Source organism: Tachyglossus aculeatus, chromosome 24, assembly GCF_015852505.1.
Source record: "Tachyglossus aculeatus isolate mTacAcu1 chromosome 24, mTacAcu1.pri, whole genome shotgun sequence".
In the NCBI taxonomy this organism is placed as follows: Eukaryota; Metazoa; Chordata; class Mammalia; order Monotremata; family Tachyglossidae; genus Tachyglossus; species Tachyglossus aculeatus.
This window is the reverse complement of record NC_052089.1, coordinates 6,354,198-6,372,400: the sequence shown is the minus strand read 5'-3', so window position 1 is coordinate 6,372,400 and position 18,203 is coordinate 6,354,198. Positions and strand designations below refer to the sequence as shown.

The 18,203-nt window shown below is 49.0% G+C and overlaps 1 protein-coding gene across 1 annotated transcript in view; it reads left to right on the top strand.

The window, feature by feature from the left end:
- Positions 1–6,250, top strand: part of ZYG11B (zyg-11 family member B, cell cycle regulator) — a 48,400-nt gene extending 42,150 nt beyond the window's left edge. The window contains exons 12-14 of the mRNA XM_038766340.1: positions 244–341; positions 5,175–5,413; positions 5,815–6,250. Of these exons, the coding sequence (XP_038622268.1) occupies positions 244–341; positions 5,175–5,365 (289 nt within the window). The 3' untranslated portion in view covers positions 5,366–5,413; positions 5,815–6,250. The remainder of the gene's footprint in view (positions 1–243; positions 342–5,174; positions 5,414–5,814) is intronic.
- Positions 6,251–18,203: the final 11,953 nt, after the last annotated feature.

The window sequence follows — 18,203 nt, the reverse complement described above, 5'->3', positions numbered from 1 at the left end:
GAAGAAAAAACCAAAGATTTCAAGGCAGACCAGGGGAGAGGAAGTCCGGAGGTGTGATAGGGCAAGAGAGGGGAGGGCTCTTTTGGGCATGTCAAATTTTAAGCCACCATTGAGATTGTCAGGCAATTCCAGCTGTTACTTTTAAGATCCTGACCAATCCCCCTGTATGTTTTCCGAATTCACGGTCCTAGGGCGACTGCGTCTCTCCGGTATGTCTTACCACCCTTTCTCTTTAACCCTTAGGTCCTTCAACCCATTTTTCCCACTACTTGGCTGTTTCTCAACTCCAGGGGTTCAGCTCTGGGCAGTATGGGCCATGCAGCACGTCTGTAGCAAAAATCGTATGTACTGATGAGGGCAAACCTCATTTTCTCCTAATTTTCAATCGGTCAGATTCAAGTATCGAAAGCGCCGTAGTTAATTGACTCTCCGGGGAGCAGTAGGCTTGAGGAACATATCAACTTTTATTTTCTCTAGTTTGCCTTAGGGGAAGCATTCGGAATGCATTAAGCAAATAGTTATATACATTTGCCTGCATTTTGTTATTGAAGGAGAGTTAGAGATTATCCTCTCTCACTTTGTAAAAGTGTCACAGGCTAGTGTTCAGCCGGATTTTTTGTTTCACTGGTACCTACAAAGCTTTTACTTTGAGCCAGGTACTGTATTAAGTGCTGGGGGAGATACCAGATAATCAGTTTGGACACAGTCCCTGCCCAATATGGGGCTCACAATCTTAATCCCCATTTTACAGATGAGATGACTGATGCACAGAAAAGTGACTTAACCCAGCAGACAAGTGGCAGAGCCAGGATTAGAACCCTGGCCCTGTGATTCCCAGGCCCGTGCCCTTTCCCCTAGGTCCCGCTGGTTGTGGATTAGTTCCTCTTCTCCTGTTTCCAGAGTCTCACTGTGTTCCGGTAGATTAAATATACAAGAAGCTTCAGAGACCGAGTTCTGCAAATGGATGTGCTCTTTTTCACTAACATCTTCCTCCCAAGCCAGAAACAAATTCCTTAGCTGTCCTGGCAGCAGTGTTTCTAGTGTCACTTTCTACCACCTCGCACCCTACTGCTTTGCAAAGGGGAAGGTATGACCCTTGCTCAAATTTTTTGAGGAAGTCAGGCCTGCAATAAGCAGCAGGAGAGATGGCCAAGATCCCACTTTAAATGGCCTAACAGCTGGGCTCCACAAGCAGGGAGGGAATGAGCGGCCCCGGCCTCAACGCAGGGTTTTACTCTACATCGGGAGAGATGTCACAGGCTTTCCAAGGGACCAGCACACTCACTGAGAAGAAAGAAGAAAACCCCAAAGGCCGACCTTAATCGGTCCACCCGGTTCTGCCACAACACGCGTCTTCAGTGGTGAGAGGGCAGTGAAGGGATGAGGAGGCGCTTTTCTGAGCATGGTGAGCCGTGGAAAGCCTCATTCTGGCAGAGACTGCTTATCCCCATGCGTACAGAGTCGGCTGCGGGGAGGACTCCCCGTGAGGTTTTTCCAGACCGCAGCCCTCTCCATCGGAGGAGAACTGAGGGTCCCGTTTGTCACCGTTGGAAAATCCTGACCGTAGTCCTTTCTGGGCATGTGATTGGGAAAATCCTGACGGGATCCTTCTGGGGCTTCAGACCGTGCACCTGGCCCAGTAGACGTAATCTTGGCCCGTCAGCTAGAGGAGACGTCTGTGGGCATTTCGGGGGACAGTCAGATGACTTGGAACTTGGCAGTCATGAAGAAAATTGGCTGCTCTAAGACGTTCACCAAGCTGCTAGGGCTTCGTCCTTAAAGTACCATCGGTTTTCAGGATTTAAGGTACCCTGCCTGGCCCTTTCCCCATCACAAGCAGAGTGGGGTGGGTGGCCCGGTCTTATTGATCCGCACTAGAGGGACATTCACGAGGGGCCTGGAAACTCGTACCGGACTCTGCTTCCCCTCCCTCAGGCCGCTTCCCGCTCAACAGGCCAAAAGTCTCGGAGGCAGCGCGAAGCCGATGACCGTAGCACGTCTTCAGGATGGCTTGAAGATCATCCCGAACTGCTGGAAAGAATTAGCACAACGCTCTAGACTTGCTCCAAGTTAAAGGAAGGCAAAAGTTATGTCCCACCAGACACCCGGAAAACCCTTTTCCTAGCTGAAGATTTTCCACAGAGAAGCAGCGTGACCTAGTGGATAGAGGATAGGCCTCAGAGTCAGAAGGACCTGAGTTCTAATTCTGCTTCCGCCAATTGTCTGCTGTGTGGCCCGGGGCAAGTCACCTAACTCCTCTGTGCCTCAGTTACCTCATCCGTAGAATAGGGATGAAGACTGTGAGCCCAGTGTGGGACGTGGACTGTGTCAAACTTGATTAGCTTGTATCTACCCCAGTTCTTAGTACTAATAATAATGGTATTTGTTAAGTGCTCACTGTGCAAAGCACCGTTCTAAGCACTGGGGGGGATACAAGGTGATCAGGTTGTCCCACATGAGGCTCACAGTCTTCATCCCCATTCGACAGATGAGGGAACTGAGGCACAGAGAAGTGAAGTGACTTGCCCAAAGGCACGCAGCTGACAAGTGGCGGAGCTGGGATTAGAGCCCATGACCTCTGACTCCCAAGCACAGGACAGTGCCTGGCACATAGTAAGTGCTTAAATCACACTGTGGGAAAAAAAAAAGAATCTACCCAGAACCTCACAGGCAGGAACCTTCTCAAGTTGGATTCAGAGAAGTAAAATCTCTAGATTGTGAGCCCACTGTTGGGTAGGGAACGTCTCTATATGTTGCCAACTTGTACTTCCCAAGTGCTTAGTACAGTGCTCTGCACACAGTAAGCGCTCAAAAATACGATTGAATGAATGAATGAATGAATCGCTCAATCGAGAAGCCTCGTAGAATCAGATGGAGATGGGTGGTTTGACTGTTGGGAGACTGATGAGACAGAGGATTCTGCATATCAGTCACTGGTATTTATTGAGTGCTTACTATGTGCAGCAGTGTTGCTCAGTGGAAAGAGCCCGGGCTTTGGAGTCAGAGGTCATGGGTTCAAATCCCGGCTCCTCCAACTGTCAGCTGTGTGACTTTGGGCAAGTCACTTCACTTCTCTGTGTCTCAGTTACCTCATCTGTAAAATGGGGATTAAAACTGTGAGCCCCCCTGGGACAACCTGATCACCTTGTAACCTCCCCAGTGCTTAGAACAGTGCTTGGCATATAGTAAGCGCTTAACAAATACCATCATTATTATTATTATTATTATTATTATGTGCAAAGCACTGTACTGAGCAATTGGGAGAGTGCAGTCCGAGTTGGTAAGCTTGACCTCTAGACTGTAAGCTCATTGTGGGCAGGGAATATGCCTGTTATATCATCATCATCATCATCATCAATCGTATTTATTGAGCGCTTACTATGTGCAGAGCACTGTACTAAGCGCTTGGGAAGTACAAATTGGCAACATATAGAGACAGTCCCTACCCAGCAGTGGGCTCACAGTCTAAAAGGGGGAGACAGAGAACAAAACCAAACATACTAACAAAATAAAATAAATAGAATAGATATGTACAAGTAAAATAAATAAATAGAGTAATAAATATGTACAAACATATATACATATATACAGGTGCTGTGGGGAAGGGAAGGGGGTAAGATGGGGGGATGGAGAGGGGGACGAGGGGGAGAGGAAGGAAGGGGCTCAGTCTGGGAAGGCCTCCTGGAGGAGGTGAGCTCTTAGTAGGGCCTTGAAGGGAGGAAGAGAGCTAGCTTGGCGGATGGGCAGTGGTAGGGCATTCCAGGCCCGGGGGATGACGTGGGCCGGGGGTCGACGGTGGGACAGGCGAGAACGAGGTACGGTGAGGAGGTCAGCGGCGGAGGAGCGGAGGGTGCGGGCTGGGCTGGAGAAGGAGAGAAGGGAGGTGAGGTAGGAGGGGGCGAGGTGATGGACAGCCTTGAAGCCGAGGGTGAGGAGTTCCTGCCTGATGTGCAGATTGATTGGTAGCCACTGGAGATTTTTGAGGAGGGGAGTAATATGCCCAGAGCGTTTCTGGACAAAGATAATCCGGGCAGCGGCATGAAGTATGGATTGAAGTGCAGAGAGACACGAGGGTGGGAGATCAGAGAGAAGGCTGCTGCAGTAGTCCAGACAGGATAGGATGAGAGCTTGAATGAGCAGGGTAGCGGTTGGGATGGAGAGGAAAGGGCGGATCTTGGCAATGTTGCGGAGCTGAGACCGGCAGGTTTTGGTGACAGTTTGGATGTGAGGGGTGAATGAGAGAGCGGAGTCGAGGATGACACCAAGGTTGCGGGCTTGTGAGACGGGAAGGATGGTAGTGCCGTCAACAGAGATGGGAAAGTCAGGGAGAGGGCAGGTTTGGGAGGGAAGACAAGGAGTTCGGTCTTCGACATGTTGAGCTTTAGGTGGCGGGCAACCTACTCTCCCAAGCACTTAGTACAGTGCCCTGCACACAGCAAGAGCTTAAGAGATAAGATTGAGTGACTGACGTTCCCTGCCCTCAACGAGCTTCCGATCTAGGGAAAGACAAACATTAATCTGAATCACTAATTTCCGGACAAGCGGCCAGCCGGGTATCCGGCTTTCGATCATTGCGCGGCTTGGCAGAGAGGTCTAGGAGTGTCCGGCCTCCTTCGCGGTTGTGATGGCTGGACCTATATGAACGCCGCGTCCATCTCTCAGCGGCGTTTTTGGCACGCTGGGAGAACAGGGCTTCCCAAATGACGTAAAGTTCCGGAATGTATTTAGCGTGTGCCAAGGTTAAAGCACTGCGCATCGCTTCACAGCTGCTCTGGGTGGCCCACCAAAGTACAGAGCCAGCTCTTCGAAGGAGTTTGGTTTGGTTTGGTTTTTTACGGTATTTGTGAAGCGCTTACTGTGTGCCGGGCATTGTACTGAACGCTGGGGTAGAGACAAGCTAATCGGGTTGGACGCCGGCACGGTCTTCATCCTCGTTTTACAGAGGCGCAGAGCAGTTCAGTGGCCTGCCCAAGGTCACACAGCCGACAGGCGGCAGAGCGTCCCCCAGGGCATGTGAGTTCCGCCGGACCCTTGACAAAAAGAAGTTGTAACTTCCTGGGTGGGCTAACCTGGATTCGGAATTGCGTGAAAAGTCTTAATCACGGGAGTCTTCTGCCTTATAAAAGTGGGTTCAAAGCTACCGCGCGGAGACCGATATTTCTGTGTTCTTGCAGCTTCAAGGTACTGCAGCATGCTCATTGAAGAAGGAGGACTGCAACATTTATACAACATCAAGGAGCAGGATCAGACTGATCCACACGTCCAGCGGATTGCCGTCGCCATCCTAGACAGTTTAGAAAATCACATTGTACGACACGGGAGGCCACCCCCGAGAAAAAAGCCACCTCAAGCCAGACTCAACTGATAGAAGTGATTACGGAACGGAGCGTCGTGGAGATCGCCTTCGCGATGGGTCTGTAATCGGAAGGTCTGGCCCACCACTTCGGAATGCTTTAGGGGTTTCTGGGCTGACTGAAGCTAATTGTTGTCATGAGGTTCCTCCTGGCCGGTAGAGCGCACCTCTAGCTTATGATTTGTGGTTTTAACTGTGGAGGCAAGAAGAGAGCGCTCGCCCTTTTTTATGGCCGTTCAGAAAACGACTTTCCCAGTCCTTCAGTGTCTGGCAATAATTGTGTTTGTGAGAGTCACCGTTTTGATGCCAAACTTCGATTCCCGAACCCTAGAAAAGACCCTTTTATCCAGGAAGGGGAGCCGCCCGGCCCTTTGAATCTGTTACCCCCTTCTCCTTCTGCTGCTCGCCGCTCGCTGCTCGCTGCTGCTGCTAAGCTATGGTCTGTCTGCCTTCTTTTCCAGCGCTGCTCCTTCAGGTCTTGGCTTTCCCCATCTCCGCGCCGTGTCAGCATGGCCTGTTGACGACGCCTGCTTATTGCCCAGAGTCCTCCCCTCCGGAAACGGCTCGGTGGGGACGGGGGAAGGGACGGGGGATGCTGGGGGCAAACGTGGAAAATGAAATGAAAAGGAACTTCCCGGGAATTGACGGGGCCGGGAGGATCGGGCTTGGATTTCCGCCAAGGTGTAGTTTGTGGAATTACCTGTCCGGAGCCCCCGACCCGTGTGTGTGTGGGGGGGACCAGTCCGCCTCTTCCCAGAATGACTGCTTTGCTCTGGGCTCCGCCATAAACTATTATTTCCTCAACATGTCAGTGGAAAACTTACAAACACCCCGTGGAAAAAGCTGCCTGTTCGCCTCATCACCATGAAAATGTGAATTTTTATAAAAATGCCCATGATTTAAAATCTGTCATTTCTTCTTCTCTACTTCTGGTTGATTGTCGTCAAATGGAATGGAGATCGCATTATGATTCATTCCCCTGGGGACGGAGTGGGGAGCGGGGGGATATTTTTGGAGGTGTTCTGTGATAATACAAAGGCAGATTTCCTTTGTTTTAGAGTTATTTTCCTGTCATCTCGTTCTCCTCTGGCTGGTGGTTTTGAATAATAATAATAATAATGATAATGGCATTTATTAAGTGCTTACTATGTGCAAAGCACTGTTCTAAGCACTGGGGAGGTTACAAGGTGATTAGGTTGTCCCACGGGGGGCTCACAGTGTTCATCCCCATTTTCCAGATGAGGGAACTGAGGCCCAGAGAAGTGGAGTGACTGGCCCAAAGTCACCCAGCTGACAATTGGCGGAGCCGGGATTTGAACCCATGACCTCTGACTCCAAAGCCCGGGCTCTTTCCACTAAGCCACGCTGAATCCGTTTTTCACTGCTAAATAACACAGATCACACTGTGGAAAGAATTCGATCATTGTGAAATGATGGTCCTAATTATTGAAGTCGACCTTTTCTTCTGATAGCGACTGCATTTAGGAGGGGAAAAAAAAAATCAATCCTTCATAATGGCTCTTTATACTTAGAACCTGCTGGCATGTCCTAACACAGAATGTCTGGAATTTCCATTCTAAATCCAGTTTTGTCAAGACGTCGCTTAATTTCACCATCAGCAGATTGCATTTTCTTGGAACAATCAAAATATTTGGAACAGAGGCTTCACACAGTGAAAAAACTGTAAACAGAATTTCCAACTACTTTAAAAATACTTTTCTGCTCATTGCTACAGGGGTCCTTTGGCTGTTTCGGGGTTTGTATTTTCTGGGCTTTCATTCCAATCCACTACCACAGTCTGTGGGATGAATTCATAGCAGCAAGGACAGTAACTGAACGGGAATAAATCTTGACTAAATTATGGATTAGGTCTGACTTGGCGAAAGGACATTTGGTGGGTTGGGCTGATATTTTCAGGTGAAACCGGCCTCTTGAGTGGGAAAGGGGAGTCCAGGGTAGAAGTAGCCCTTTTAACCAATGTCAGGATGGCTCTTCATTCTACGCTTCCAGCTCTGAACGGGGAGAAGGAATTCTTTGGGAAATAAAACATAAGGCAAAATAGTTCACGTCCAAAAGTTACCCTTTGGGAACTCTCTGGATTTCTTTTCTGGAGATGCTCCATTTTAATATATTGTAAAGAATCAGCAGCAGCATTTCTGTTTTACTTATTCCGTAAAAAAGGCTGATGTGAAGGGGCGAAGTAGCCTTCTGGTGGGAACATAGGTTTCCTGATCCTAAGATACCATGGTAAAATCTAGGCTCTTCCCCCAGGCTTCCTCAAGGGCAGGGATGAGGGGTGTAAATCTTGAAGTGTTGTTTCAAGATGCCTAAAAAATCCCAACCAACTGGGAGCCCACCCAGCACCCCGTCGCCCTCAAACAGGAATGGAGAGCTGAAAGTAGAACTCAAGGAGTTGAAGATTTGCAGTTTCAGTTTTGGGGACCGTTGGTGTTCAGAGTGGCTGTGGCCCTGAGAGGGGGACTCGCTCTTCTCATGCCCATCCTGTCCCCTCCTGACCTCAGTCAGTCAGTCAATCAATCAATCAATCGATGGGACTTATGGCTGCCGAGGGCCACCAGAGCCGCAGGGTCGTTGGTTTCCGTTTGTCCCCGGAGCCGGGGAGTGGGGAGGATGGGCCAGGCCCAAATAACCGCTTTCCACGAGATTCCTCAGCAATACTACAGGTCCCCCAATGGCATAGAGAAGCAGCGTGGCTCAGTGGAAAGAGCCCGGGCTTTGGAGTCAGAGGTCATGGGTTCGAATCCCGACTCCGCCACATGTCTGCTGTGTGACCTTGGGCAAGTCACTTAACTTCTCTGAGCCTCAGTTCCCTCATCTGTAAAATGGGGATTAAGACTGTGAGCCCCACGTGGGACAACTTGATCACCTTGTATCCCCCCCAGCGCTTAGAACAGTGCTCTGCACATAGCACTTAACAAATGCCATTATTATTATTATTATTATTATTATTATTATTATTATTATTATTATCCCACAGGCCTCTCCGCCTCTCCTCTTACCCGGAAAGTAGATCACGGTGTCTGCCCGTGTTTCCGTTGTGTTGCAATAATAATGATGGTATTTGTTAAGCACTTACTATGTGCAGAGCACTGTTCTAAGCACTGGGGGGGATACAAGGTGATCAGGTTGTCCCCCGTGGGGCTCACAGTCTTCATCCCCATTTTCCAGATGAGGGAACTGAGGCCCAAAGAAGTTAAGTGACTTGCCCAAAGTCACACAGCTGACAGGTGGCGGAGCCGGGATTCAAACCCATGACCTCTGACCCCCCCAAGCCCAGGCTCTTTCCACTGCGCCACACTCCTTCTCTAATGAATAGTATGTATGAAATTGTATGAAATTAATGAGTTGTAGTCTCCCAAGCGCTTAGTGCCGCACTCCGCGTACAGTCAGCGCCCAATAAATCCGATCGATTGATGGCAAAACCTGGTGTCATCCAGCCCTCCGGGAGCGGAGCCCTGGCCCGAAGGCAGTAGATTTGGGAAAGGACCGCGAGATTTAGCCAAGGGTCAATTTCCTCATCCTCCTATCTCAGCTGTTACCTGAAACACGATGCTGCAAAGTCAGCCGGCAGTTTCCTAAAATTGTAAAGCTGCTCGGGGGATGTGGCTAGTGCCAGCCTCTCTAATGGCTCCTGGGGCAGGGACAGAGGTGACCCTAGGGATTTCCAGTCAGGAATCACCCGATGCCTCCTTCTGCATCCTGGGCAAGGTTACTTTGAGTTTGTGCAGCAGATGAGAGGGAACAGCGAAGCGGGGATCGGGTTTGGAGGAAACCGGAGTCTGGCCCTCAGCTCTTCACCCAGTCACTTCGTCCACGATCTTGGGGTCAAAGGAAGAGAAGCAGTACCAAGACGGAGCAGGGATCAATCATATTTATTGAGCACTTACTATGTGCAGAGCACTTTCATTCATTCATTCATTCAATCGTATTTATTGAGCGCTTACTGTGTGCAGAGCACTGTACTAAGCGCTTGGGAAGTATAAGTTGGCAACATATAGAGACAGTCCCTACCCAACAATGGGCTCACAGTCTAGAAGGGGGACTTAATAATAATAATAATACTAATAATAATGGCATTTATTAAGCACTTACTATGTGCAAAGCACTGTTCTAAGCGCTGAGGCGGTTACAAGGTGATCAGGTTGTCCCTTCGGGGGAGGTCACAGTCCTAATCCCCATTTTACAGATGAGGTAACTGAGGCCAGAGAAGTGAAGCAACTTGCCCAAAGTCACACAGCTGACAAGTGGCGGAGCCGGGATTTGAACCCCTGACCTCTGACTCCAAAGCCCGGGCTCTTTCCACTGAGCCACGCGCTTGGGAGAGTACAATACAACGGAATTAGCGGACGCGTTCCCCGTCCATAATGCGTTTATGGTCTAGGGATCTAGACTAGCTGCTTGTGGAGTCCACGGGCCTCACTGGCTTTGAAACGGAAGGGAAAAGGAAAGGCGGTGGATGGGAAGAGCTGGCTTTCCAGGCTTTTCCATTTAGGGTTGCCAAGGGGAGTGTCTAAGGAGACTGTGGTTCCCAGAAACATAGTAGGGGAGATATCTTAGAATTGGATATGAAAACCATGGTTTCTTTCTCCCAGGTGGCTTCAACTGGGGACAGGGTCCGGTCCTCCTTTAGGCCAGGAGTGGTTAATCAGTTGATGAATCAGTGGTATTTATTGAGTGCTTACCGTGTGCAGAGCACTGTACTAAGAGCTTGGGAAAGAATATCAAGAATAAATCTCAGTTTCAATCAATCGATCTTATGCATTGGGTGCTTACTGTGTGCAGAGCACTGTACTAAGAGCTTGGGAGAGAACACCAAGAGGAAATCTCAGTTTCAATCAATCGATCTTACGCACTGAGTGCTTACTGTGTGCAGAGCACTGTGCTAAGGGCTTGGGAGAGAATATCAAGAGGAAATCTCAGTTTCAATCAATCGATCTTACGCATAGAGTGCTTACTGTGTGCAGAGCACTGTACTAAGCGCTTGGGAGAGAACACCAAGAGGAAATCTCAGTTTCAATCAATTGATCTTACGCACTGGGTGCTTACTGTGTGCAGAGCACTGTACTAAGAGCTTGGGAGAGAATATCAAGAGGAAATCTCAGTTTCAATCAATCGATCTTACGCATTGGGTGCTTACTGTGTGCAGAGCACTTTACTAAGAGCTTGGGAAAGTACACCAAGAGGAAATCTCAGTTTCAGTCTATCGATCTTGTGCATTGAGTGCTTACTGTGTGCAGAGCACTGTACTAAGAGCTTGGGAGAGAATATCAAGAGGAAATCTGTTTCAATCAGTCGACCTTATGCATTGAGTGCTTACTGTGTGCAGAGGACTGTATTAAAAGCTTGGGAGAGTACACTATAACAGAGGCACATGTTCTGCCCATGACAAGCTTACAGTCTTAGAAGGGGAGACGGACATTAATATAAATAATTATGGGTATATAGGAACCATTGTAGACGGAGGTGGGGTGCTCTGGGAGAGATGTGTCCATGGATGGAGACGCTGTGGGTCGGAGACGACTCGACGGCATAAGACAAGACGTACATAAGAAGCAGTGTGGCTTCGTGGCAAGAGCCGGGGCTTGGGGGTCAAGAGGTCGTGGGTTCTAATCCCGGCTCTGCCACTTGTCAGCTGTATGACTTTGGGCAAGTCACTTCACTTCTCTGGGCCTCAGTTACCTCATCTGTAAAATGGGGATTGAGACTGTGAGCCTCCCGTGGGACGACCTGATTCCCTTGTATCTATCCCAGCACTTAGAACAGTGCTTGGCACATAGTAAGCGCTTAATAAATACCAAACTTTTTATTATTATTATTATAAGGGCTGTGGGGCAGAGGGAGGGGCAAATAAAGGGGGCAAACCCAAGTGCAAGGGCGATGCAAAACGGAGTGGGAGGGGGGAAGTGAGGGCTTAGCCAGGGAAGGCCTCCTGGAGGAGGCGTGCTTTTATTAATAATAATAGTAATGGCATTTGTTAAGCGCTTACTATGTGCAAAGCACTGTTCTAAGCGTTGGACTTGAGGGTGGGGAGAGTGATCGTCTGTCAGAGATGAAGACGGAGGGGTTTCCAGGCCATAGGCAGGATGTAGGCGAGGGGTCGGCTCTGAGGTAGATGAGAATAAGGTACAGGGAGTAATTTGGCCTTAGAGGAGCAAAGTTTGTGAGCTGGGTTGTCATAACAACAATAATAATAATAATTTTAGTATTAAGTGCTTACTATATGCAAAGCACTGTTCTAAGCGCTGGGGAGGATACAAGGTGATAAAGTCTTCTAGACTGTGAGCCCATCTTCTACACTGTGAACCCGTTGTTGGGTAGGGACCGTCTCTATATGTTGCTGACTTGTACTTCCCAAGCGCTTAGTACAGTGCTCTGCACACAGTAAGTGCTCAATAAATACGATTGAATGAATGAATGAATAAAGTTTGTCCCATATGGGGCTCACAGTCTTAATCCCCATTTTACAGATGAGGTGACTGAGGCACAGAGAAGTTAAGTGAAGTTGGAGAAGCAGCGTGGCTCAGTGGAAGGAGCCCGGGCTTGGGAGTCAGAGGTCATGGGTTCAAATCCCCGCTCCGCCGCTTGTCAGCTCTGTGACTTTGGGCAAGTCACTTCACTTCTCCGGGCCTCAGTGACCTCGCCTGTCAAATGGGGATGAAGACTGGGAGCTCCCCCTGGGACAACCTGATCGCCTTGTATCTCCCCCAGCGCTTAGAACGGTGCTTTGCACATAGTAAGCGCTTAACAAACTGCCATTGTTATTAAGTGACTTGCCCAAAATCACACAGCTGACAAGCAGTGGAGCTGGGATTTGAACCCATGACCTCTGACTCCCAAGCCCGGGCTCTTTCCGCCGAGCCATGCTGCTTCTTTAGTAGGAAATCAGGGAAGTAAGAGGCAGGCGCAAGATGATTGAGTGCTTTAAAGCCTACAGTAAGGAGTTTCTGTTTGATGCGGAGGTGGACGGGCAGCCACTGGAGTCCTTGAGGGGTGGGGAAACGTGGACTGAATGGATTAGAAAAATGACCTGGGCAGCGGAGTGTAGTATGGATTAGGAATGGGGAGAGACGGAGATTTCCTTGGGATCGGTGCTGTTCTAAGGGGCAACGCGCTGTACGATGGAAGTGGCTTTTCCGGGGCCGCCATCTGCAAACCGCACCGAGACCGTAGCTCGGACCTGGTTTTGATCCTGTCCTGATCCCTGGTTTTCCGTGCCAACCCTGGGCTGGATTCTGGGCTCTCTGGCATAGCCGGCTTCAGCGCAGTTCAACGGGAACGCTGCAACCGTGAGGGCCAGGCGGGCGTCTCCGCGAAGGAAGATCGGTGGCTCAGCTCTGCTTCTGCCCTGCTTTTCCTGCCGAAATTCCAGCTGAAGAAAACATATGCTGCTTCAGTGCCCTCAAGTTGCCCCCTGAGCTACAGTGTTCAGGCATGCAGGTTGCCCCCAAGGGCCTCTCGGCGCCCGGAGCCCGAGAAAGCCAGGGGCAGGCTACAGGGGAATAATAATAATAATTTTGGTATTTGTTATGGATTTACTATGTGCAAAGCACTGACTCGGCTTTCCCTGCCTTGCCCTGTTGAGCAGAGGATCGTATAAGTGGTACTTATTAAGTGCTTCCCGTGTGGAGAGCATCATGCTAAGCGCCGGGAAAGAATACATACGTGGGAATTAGACCCTTCTCTATTCCTTGGGGGGCTCACAATCTGAAAATAAAGGGAGGGGACTGAACACAGGGCTGAATTCTTTCAACACTTTCATTCGTTGGTATTTATTGAGCCCTTACTGTGCGCAGAGCACTCTACTAAGCGCTTGGGAAAGTACAATACAACAATAAACCGTGACATTCCCCGCCCACAACGCGCTTACCGTCTAGAGGTGGAGACAGACGTCGATACAAAAAAAGTAAAATTACAGATGAGTACATAAGTACCATGGGGAACTTATGGGGGGAAAGAGCAAAGGGTGACACAGAAGGGAGTGGGAGATGAGGAAAAGTGGGACTCAATCTGGGAAGGCCTCTTGGAGGAGATGGACCTTCAATAAGGCTCTGGAGAGGGGGAGAGTGATTGTCTTTTGGATTTGAGGAGGGAGGGCATTCCAGGCCAGGGGTCGGCGGCCAAACAGGCGAGATGGCGTTCACTGGTTTGCTTCCATGAAGGCTTTCGATTGTCAGGCAACCAGTTTGGGAATCGGAAAGCCGGATAAAGGAGGTAGAGATCCTTACAGCACATTTTGAAACTTTCCCTGTTGGATGATGATGATGATGGTGCTATTTTTAAAGTACTTACCGCTTGGCAAGCACTGGGCTAAGCAATGGCAGTTGGGCTTTGGAGTTCATCTTAGATTTCAATTTTCCGGTTCTCGGTTCCTTCTTGTTAGTGGTTTCAAACGCGAGTGGAAAACATACTCAGACTTTATCATTAACCAGCATGCGGCTGAGTAGATTTGGAATTTACGCTCTAGCCGGAAATCATTAACTTAGGGAATAATATGAACTCCATCTTCAGTGGTAAGAGTGATAATGAGGAAGGAAGATTTCATTTAGTGGCTTGAAATGAGTAATTGGGACATATTTCTTATTCAGTTTTGACATGATTCATCACACTTTGAGATACAACCTAGTGCGTCGTGGCTCAGTGGAAAGAGCCCGGGCTTTGGAGTCAGAGGTCATGGGGTCAAATCCCTGCTACGCCACTTGTCAGCTGTGTGACTTTGGGCAAGTCACTTCACTTCTCTGGGCCTCCGTTACCTCATCTGTAAAACGGGGATTAAGACTATGAGTCCCCCGTGGGACAACCCGCTCACCTTGTAACCTCCCCAGTGCTTAGAACAGTGCTATGCACATAGTAAGTGCTTAATAAATGCCATTATTATTATTATTATCACACTAATGCTAAGAGCCCCTCCAACCCCGAGTAGCAGACTGTGAGCCCACTGTTGGGTAGGGACTGTCTCTATATGTTGCCAATTTGTACTTCCCAAGCGCTTAGTACAGTGCTGTGCACATAGTAAGCGCTCAATAAATACGATTGATGATGATGATGATCAATGTTCTCCTTCCTCAGTGGACAAGGCAGAAATTTGGGGGCCAGTTTAGCTGGACTTGGAGACTCCAGGCCCACTCCACAACTCGATTTCAGTGAAATTACGGTGGTTTATGAGCAACCCCCGGGGGTCTTTAGGTCTGACAACTTGGTGTTTCCTTGGTTTTGGATTTCATTTTCGACTCTACAACTTGGCGTAAAGCGTTTGTCCGATTTCTTTCTTGGCATCTGTTAAGTGCTAACTATGCATCAGGCAGTGTGCTAAGTGTGAGGTAGATACTGTGAGCCCGCTATTGGGTAGGGACCCTCTCTATATGTTACCAACTTGTATTTCCCAAGCGCTTAGTACAGTGCTCTGCACACAGTAAGCACTCAATAAATACTATTGAATGAATGAAATACAAAATAATCGGGTAGGATAGAGTCCCTGACCCACAAAGGGCTCACAGTCTTAGCCTCCGTTTTACAGATGAGGAAACTGAGGCACACGGAGGTTAAGTGACTTGCCGAATGTCACGCAGCGGACAAGTAGCGTGGCTCAGTGGAAAGAGCCCGGGCTTTGGAGTCAGAGGTCATGGGTTCAAATTCCGACTCCGCCACTTGTCAGCTGGGTGACTTGGGGCAAGTCACTTCACTTCTCTGTGCCTCAGTTACCTCATCTGTAAAATGGGGATGAAGACTGTGAGCCCCACATGGGACAACCTGATCACCTTGTAACCTCCCCAGTGCTTAGAACAGTGCTTGGCACAGAGTAAGTGCTTAATAAATGCCATCATTATTATGTGCCGAGAGAAGCAGCGTGGCTCAGTGGAAAGAGCCTGGGCTTGGGAGTCAGAGGTCACGGGTTCTAATCCTGGCTCTGCCACTTGTCAGCTGTGTGACTTTGGGCAAGTCACTTCACTTCTCTGGGCCTGTTAGTCATCTGTAAAATGAGGATTAAGACTGTGAGCCCCACTTGGGACAACCCGATCACCTTGTATCTACCCCAGCGCTTAGAAGAGTGCCTTGCACATAGTAAGTGCTTAACAATTACCATTATTATTATTATTATTATTATTATTATGTGCCAAGAACTGTTCTAAGCACTGGGGGAGATAAAAGGTAACAAGGTTGGACACGGTCCATCTGTGTACCATGTGGGGCTCACAGTCTTAATCCTCATTTTCCAGATGAGGTAACTGAGGCCCAGAGAAGTGAAGAAATGACTTGCCCGAGGTCAAAAAGCGGACATGTGGCAGACTTGGGATTAGAACCCAGGTCCTTCTGATTGCCAGTCCTGGGCTCTATCCACTAAGCCACGCTGCTTCTCTGAAGGAATATTGTTATTGCTGTGGCTTCCCAGGGGAAATTCTGGGAAAGGCGGCAGGTGGGCCCCCCCTCACCCCCCCCACCCAGGTGGGTGTGGGGGGCGGTCGCTGTCCCCCCAGTCATTCATTCATTCATACAATTGTATTTATTGAGCGCTTACTGTGTGCAGAGCACTGTACTAAGCGCTTGGGAAGTACAAGCCAGCGACATATAGAGATGGCCCCTACCCAACAACGGGCTCCCAGTCTAGAAGGGGGAGACAGACGATGAAACAAAACACGTGGACGGGTGTCAAGTCAGAATAAATAGAATTAAAGCTAAATGCACATCATTAACAAAATCAATAGAATAGTAAATATGTACAAGTAAAATAAATAGAGTAATATATCTGTACAAACATATATACAGGTGCTGTTGGGAAGGGAAGGAGGTAGGGCAGGGGGGATGGGGAGGAGGACAGGAAAAAGGGGGCTCAGGCTGGGAAGGCCTCCCAGAGGAGGTGAGCTCTCAATAGGGATTTGAAGGAGGAAGAGAGCTAGTTTGGCAGATGTGCGGAGGAAGGGCATTCCGGGCCAGGGGGAGGACGTGGGCTGGGGGTTGACGGCGGGACAGGCGAGCACGAGGCATGGTGAGGAGGTGAGTGGCAGAGGAGTGGAGGGTGTGGGCTGGGCTGGAGAAGGAGAGAAGGGAGGTGAGGTAGGAGGGGGCGAGGGGATGGACAGCCTTGAAGTCGAGAGTGAGGAGTTTTTGCTTGATGCGTAGGTTGACAGGCAGCCTGACCTCGTTTTTCAGTTCAGCTGTACTGAATTACAATTGATAATACAATTGTATTATCATTATAATGATAGTAATAATTATTATTATTCAACAAGGATCTGAACCCTTTCCCTCCCCTGGTGGCTTTCCAGATCCCCCACCATTCATTCATTCAATCATATTTATTGACCGTTTACTGTGTGCAGAGCACTGTACTAAGCGCTTGGGAAGTACAAGTTAGCAACATATAGAGATGGCCCCTACCCAACAACGGGCTCCAGATATTCTTGTGGCAGGGGGTCCAGGAATTCTCGAGACTCCTGCTTCTCATCAGTGCCAACTTCACTCCCAAGCCAGCTCACCGACCAGCATGGAAGTCCAGGACTTGAGGCCTCACTTAATAATAATAATAATAGCATTTGTTAAGCACTTACTATGTGCAAAGCACTGTTCTAAGCACTGGGGGGGGGGGGATCCAAGGTGATCAGGTTGCCCCACGTAGGGCTTATAGTCTTCATCCCCATTTTATGGACCAGGGAACTGAGGCTCAGAGAAGTGAAGTGACTTGTTGCAGGTCACGCAGCAGAGTCGGGATTAGAACCCATAACCTCTGACTCTCAAGCCCGGGCTCTTCCCGCTGGGCCACACTGCTTCTCTAATTGCTGCCTCAGTTGTCCTCGGTCATTGGGGACCGATGGCAGATGTCCAGAGCTCCTAATGTCCCCTTGGCTGGGGACATGCCCGTTGTTGGGTAGGGACCGTCTGTATATGTCGCCAACTTGTACTTCCCAAGCGCTTAGTACAGTGCTCTGCACACAGTAAGAGCTCAATAAATACAATTGAATGAATAAATGTCCATCCAGGCTGTGCCCTGACCCAGATGGCTGACATTCTCCCTCCAAAGAATCCTGCCTAGCATTGGATGACAGCGGGGTCAAAGTCATCCAGCGCTTAGAACAGTGCTCTGCACATAGTAAGCGCTTAACAAATGCCATAATTATTATTATTATTATCTTGTGAGACAACTTATGTCACCTTGTACTTCCCAAGCGCTCAGTACAGTGCTCTGCACACAGTAAGTGCTCAATAAATACAATTGAATGAATAAATGAATGAGACCCCCTGCACCTCTGGGGTCACGTGGCCGTGCTTAATGAGGTGGGAGCTCAGCTCTGCTCTCTGGGCGGCTTCTTAAAGTAAATCATCATGTGTCCGCCCCCTTCGACCTAACAAAAAGTAGGGGGTCAAACTGGCCAAAGCTGCTCTGGGTTGCAGCATGTTAACAATAATAATAATAATGATGGGATTTATTAAGTGCTTACTATGTGCAAAGCACTGTTCTAAGCGCTGGGGAGGTTACAAGGTGATCGGGTTGTCCCACGGGGGGCTCCCAGTCTTCATCCCCATTTTACAGATGCAGTAATTGAGGCCCAGAGAACAATAATAATAATAATGATGGCATTTATTAAGCGCTTATTATGTGCAAAGCACTGTTCTAAGTGCTGGGGAGGTTACAAGGAGTAATCAACCTGCAGTCAATGGTGCTTTTCTGTACAAGTCAGGGGTAGATTTTGTTTCCACCGATCATTTTAGAGGGTTTAAATTCGACCATGGCATATTGCTTTTTCTCCTAGGATTTTTCTGTCTTTGCTTTTGCTAAAGGACAAATCTCTGACGATCTGAACAGGCCCAGCTAGAAAGCTCTGGGTAGAAGTATATC